At 33.1% G+C, this 5,760-nt stretch overlaps 1 protein-coding gene and 1 pseudogene across 2 annotated transcripts; both read right to left on the reverse strand.

Annotated features, from left to right (window-relative positions):
• Positions 1–440: 440 nt before the first annotated feature.
• LOC145111164 (signal peptidase complex subunit 2-like) lies at positions 441–2,615 on the reverse strand. Of its 2 annotated transcripts, XR_013710194.1 has the most exons (6): positions 2,379–2,615; positions 2,108–2,259; positions 1,842–1,923; positions 1,518–1,663; positions 1,242–1,405; positions 441–681 (listed from the first exon to the last, which is right to left on the reverse strand). XR_013710194.1 is itself a non-coding variant. In XM_079047457.1 (5 exons), the coding sequence occupies exons 1-5, from the start codon at positions 2,502–2,504 to the stop codon at positions 1,303–1,305; spliced, it is 609 nt and encodes a 202-aa protein (XP_078903583.1). In that variant the 5' UTR covers positions 2,505–2,615; the 3' UTR covers positions 1,098–1,302. The 2 variants fall into 2 exon arrangements, 1 of the variants encoding a protein (XP_078903583.1); XM_079047457.1 differs by lacking the exon at positions 441–681 and having other exon boundaries at positions 1,098–1,405.
• A 1,301-nt stretch (positions 2,616–3,916) lies between these two features.
• LOC145110918 (putative long-chain-alcohol O-fatty-acyltransferase 5 pseudogene) lies at positions 3,917–5,149 on the reverse strand (annotated as a pseudogene).
• Between the last annotated feature and the right edge of the window lie 611 nt (positions 5,150–5,760).

The raw sequence follows: 5,760 nt of genomic DNA on the forward strand, positions 1-5,760 counted from the left end.
AAATCTATTTGTTTTCATTTATCTTTATTTTGTGTTTTAATTGCACGTTGCTAACACTAATGACCTGTTTAAGACGATGTGGTGCCGGTTTCTGTATTGCAGTGTTTATTAGTTCGATTGATGATTTACTTAGCTAATTGGTTGTTGTTACCGCTTGATGCACTTCATACTTTTCGAGAACTTGTGGATCTTTAATTGAACTTAGGAATTTGTTAATGACGCTAATTGAGCAATTAATTGGTGTGACTAGGGTTATTTGATTATAGAGATGTAAGGATAAGAATTCAAGAAGATACGTTGTCCTGATCAGGGAAAGTTACTTACATAATCATTGATGAAGTCAGGATTTAGGTAGACAACATAAATCTATTATATAATGATGGAATTGAACTAGAAAAGAGTTGTTTGCATTGGGCTTAGTGATCAAGAGAACAGTCCAATGAAGAAACTAAAAATGAAGGATAAATCACCAAAAAGATCAATATATTGCCAATACAGCTAACAATGCAAATATCTTGTGCATTTCAAACAACTTTGATGATTTTTAATATATGATTGTCCAAAGACTCCATATGTGGCATATCGTGCATGTTATGTGACAATGTGGCATGCCATTTTGGGTTTGATAGCCTTAGAGCAACTACATCAGTGGTAGTCTTGCAATATATTTGTAAAGGCCACCTGTATAATGTTTGCAAGACACATGGATTAGATATTATTATTTTAATATAAAGGTAATATAATATATCAATTCAATTGTTTTTAATATCTTGATATGGCTATTTGATTAAAATACTAATATAATCCTTTTGCAAGCCTTTTAAGTTTTGAAAGAGACACTCCTATGTGACATAAAATAATGGCCTACTTGGCCTTGCAAACCATTTGCAAGCCATCGATGTGGATGGTCTTATTGTTCTAAATTAGAAAAACAAAAGTTGTGAAGTAGGGCTAACAAAGTGAACAAATGTGTAAAAGTAAAAATCGAAACATATATTACCGTTTTAAGTCATTATCCCTTTAAAAAACCACATATTAACAGATATTTTTATCGAGGGCTAACAAGAAAAGTTCAATTATCATGTTAAAAGGGGGCGTTTCAAGCATGCATCATTTTATCTATTTTTATGACTAACAATATCAAATGTGACTTTTCATTCATTCATTTTTGCAAGGCAATGTTGGACCCACTCCATATCTATAAGTTCAAGAAAAAGATCCAATGGTGTTTGGTAAAATACCTCTATAAGTTCTCAATATTTCAATTCTACCCCCTATCATTATCAATCACAGATTCACATTTCACTTGCTCTTTTTGTTATCTTTAGCTTTAGCGTACTCATTCACCAGGCCCTCCACATCTTTCCAAAACAGCCCTTCCACCAACACTCCATCCTTTGTAAACCTACAAAACAACCCATATGCAATGCAACAACTATTATAAACTACTATATGAATGTATGCATCTATGAGAGAGAGAGAGAGAGAGAGAGAGAGAGAGAGAGAGAGAGAGAGACCATTTGGTAACACTTTTGGTAAACTCGACAGTTGATTTTGCAGAAATGGATTTTGGATCAGCACTTGCTATGGTGAGTGTATACATGTCAGAGAATCTGGGCAATTTAGAAGACACCATTAATCCGGTACTGTTATAAGCAGAACCCTGTCAAGATAACAAGTATACCATTTCCATCAAAACTCAAGATAATTTTGAAGTTTGAACATTATCTCAAATTTAGAAGACACCATCAAGCATACAATATCTTCTTAATAAGCAAGTAGAATTTGAGCCTATTCAAGGAGTATAACTACTGATCTATATTAAGATGAATCAAACTTACTGCAGGAGGGTACGTGAACAGCAATGCGTTCTTCTCCTTGGTGTAGATGATCAGCTGTAATATCCCATTGAATACTACATACTTGCCATAGTCAAAGATCAAACAAACTCAATTCTTCAAAATAGCAGTAAAAGAAATTTAAGAGTGTAGAGTGTACATCATGTATCTCATTTTAAAATTGTGAAAAATATTGAACTTTCAGTTATCGATTTTGTAAACACGATGCACTACAGTGGAAATTGAATCTGGGGCTTAGAAAAGGATATAATATGATGCATCCAATGAGGAAATTCCTGTTATCCGGAAACTTCTTATTGTAAAACTGAGCAAAGAGGGCAATGATAATAATGATCGCTCCGATCAACAATCTAACGTTACTCATCCTCACATCTTCGCTGTAACCTCGATTAGTCACGATCTATTTCAAAAAATAAAAAATAAAAAAATAAAAAAAAATGTGACCATTACAGCATATAGGAAAGAAATTGAAATCTGAATTCGAGATGTTTCTTGTTTGTGAGTGGAATTGCTTTGTACCTCAGTGACAGATTCGTCGAGTAAGTGTTTGATGGAGTGATGATCTAAGAGATTGGTCTTTTTAGGGTTTTTGATAGCGGAACTGGTGTTGTCGTTGATCGTCGCCGTCCCCGTCGCCGTCGCCATCTCCGATATGTCTTGTCCTGTATTTCCGATTGAGAATTCCAGGGAATGATATTCTCTATTTGGGGATTGCAACTAAATCACAGAAATTCATGGGCCTGGTCTCTAGACTCCTTGTGTTTGTTGGTTTTTGTATTAAGCCCAGCTAGAAGTTTTCTGTGGTTTTGGTATCAATATATTTAAGACAAATTTCACTTAAGTTTTTTTTTTTTTTTTTGCTTGGTTGATCTTTAAATAATATAAAACTATTTTTTATTTTTTTAGATTTATATGTATACTTATTTATTTTTTAAGTGAAAAAAAACACACAAATGAGTGTACCATCTCTCTCTTTGTCTTGAAAATCACAAATTTGTGTTTTAAAATCAAATCTTGCTAAAAAAATAATAGCCATCTCATCAATTAAAAATCGAAATAGTCTACCATGCTCAGTTGAAATCGTCTCTCACATCTCTTCATCTATCAAGATTTGTGTTCCAAACTCGAGGATGAAGAAGAAATTTGAACCGTTTATGTATATGTATATGTGTCCTTCGATTTGGAAAGCAACCGAACGAAGAAAAATTCAAACCAATAAAAGATTTGATTGACAAAGGAAATCGTAGCAAAACCATCGGTTAACCTCTTATTTGATTTCCTTAAGCTTCCAGGTATATGATTGCTTTCGGTCTAAAATTTGAGTTGAGCTTTGATTTTAGTTTACACATAAGAAGACCCTAGTCTAGACGTCGTGTATATTACCTAACATTGAAATGCACATTGAGTATTTATTTTATTTGGAATTTCATGAAAGCAAATTACATAAAAGTCACTACATTTTGGATATCCTAAAGGTCACAAAATTTTAATTTTTTCCATTTTGACATCCAAAATGTGATGTCGCCAAATAATGACATGTCATTAAAAAGTGTCACGTCGGCCCGGGTGACTGGGTCTGGGTGAATGGTCAATGTTGAAACAAATTGAAAAAATCAAGAAATTGAATGAAAGAAAAAAAACATCCAAATTTTTATTTATTTATTCAATCTACCCTTTTTAAAATGACCATTACTACTATACAAAAAGCAACGAAATGTGCATAATACAAGTCTGTGTACATGTCGGGAGGGGGGTATGACAATGTCGGAGCTAATCTTAAGCACCCGACAATTTTAAACACAATGTAATGCTTACGGGAAAGTAATATACCCTTAAACGTTTATGAATAGTATATTTTTTTTAATCCGAAGTTATAGTTTGTTATTAATTTATTATAACGTAATTATTCTATAAAATAAAATTAGTTAGATGCTAAACATAATATAACTGCCGATTATTTTATTAGTTAATATTTTATTTATCATTTAAAATTTAACTATTTTATGTATGATATTTTTCAATTCATACATTTTGTTATGTAAAATATGATACAAGGATTGTTAAAAATGACGAAAAGACATATTGAGTTTTATTCTTCAATTAACCCAATAATTTATACTCCGTATATCGTATGGTATCATACATGAATTTGTGATTTTTGAGTCATTGAATATAAAGTTGTCTTTATGAAATCTACAAAGGAGGCGTGCTCCATAAGGACTTTCACGTCTACCTGAGTTCTGATCAACGGCGGAAAGAACAGCCATAAACCGGTGACCACCACAAACCCCACGGTCAACAGCGTCGCTAGGAACTTCGGCAAACGCCAACGACCACCAGCCAGATTGCTCTTCATAATCATCTCCACCACGACGCAGATTCCATGGATAACGAAGAATGACGTCATCTCCCACGTGGGATCCTCACGTGACAATTGGTAAACGAACAGCTCATGCATTAATCCTGAAACGAAAAACGACGATAATACGCCGGCGTGTGGGGCCCATTTATTATCGGAAAAACCTGACCTGACGGGTTTGTATACGGTATAGCGCAGCGTTTTTGTTACCAAGAGGTTCCATCTTCCCCAAAAATTTTGCAGCGATGTAGCGAGGTAAGGTTCATTGGACGAAGGTTCGAGCTCTAATCCGGTCAAAAACAGGACCAGAGCGGCGCCGACGCCAGCAATGATGTCGATTATCAGGAAAAGTAGGCCACAGTAGATTACTAATACAATATCCGGATGAAATCGATCTCTGTAATTATTCACTGTACTTACAAGTATGGAGAAAATCAGATTCTGCAACCCTAGTTTGTACCAAGATCTCTCTGGTGACGTATTGACGGAGGTGGAATCTGTACTTTTGGTTTTGACTGGTAAAGAAGCGACGGTGATGAAACGGAGAAGCGAATCGGAACGGCGATATGGCGATTCATCGAGATCGAAAGCGAATCGGATGAGCTTGAAGTTCATAAGCCAGGTAGTGAAGGAGAAGCAGATGGCGGTGGTGAAGACATATGTGCAACGAAGAGGAAGGATCGTGAAGATGTAGAAGATAGGTATGAGAGAGATGAATCTGTAAATACCTTTAGGGATCTTAGAAGATACGAAATAGCAGTAGGATAGAGATACTGTGATCGACGATACGTAGATGATGAAGTTCTTAGCTATGGCTTCCATGGATTCCGCTAGTTCCCTCTGTTTTCTTCTGAAAATTGACCGCCTACGAAATCGAGATAAAAAAGATAATGTTTGGGGTGTTTTCAGTTAAGCCCTCCTACTCGTAAGATCATCACAACTGTCTTCTATATATATATATATATATATATATATATATATATATATATATATATATATATATATATATATATATATATATATAGGGAATAGTTCAAATAAAAACAGTAAATAGTGTGAGAACGTAAAAACATTTTTTTATGTTATTATTCTACAATGAATTTGGTATCGACAACTATATGTCATTATTCAGCAATGAATAAATGAATAGTCAAATTTAAAACTAAAATTAGAATTTACTACAAAAATGAACATACATAAATTTATAATAGAATAATAACATTGTAATGAATATATCACTAATCAAAAGTTAATATTCATATTAGAATTACTTTAACAATACACATATACAACATTCATTACAGAATAATATCACAAAAATAGTGTTTTTATGTTCTCACAATATTTACCATTTTTATTTGAACTTACTTTTATATATATATATATATATATATATATATATATATATATATATATATATATAGGTTCAGGTATTTAAAAGTAATTATAGTGTTATTGTATGCATAAATGTGGGTCAATCAAAATTAAATAATTAAATAAATAAATAAGGGTAATTTAGTAATTTGATTAGTAACTTCCAAT

This window comes from Lactuca virosa, chromosome 5, assembly GCF_052849685.1.
Source record: "Lactuca virosa cultivar CGN04683 chromosome 5, Lactuca_virosa_CGN04683_v6, whole genome shotgun sequence".
NCBI classification, from domain to species: domain Eukaryota; kingdom Viridiplantae; phylum Streptophyta; class Magnoliopsida; order Asterales; family Asteraceae; genus Lactuca; species Lactuca virosa.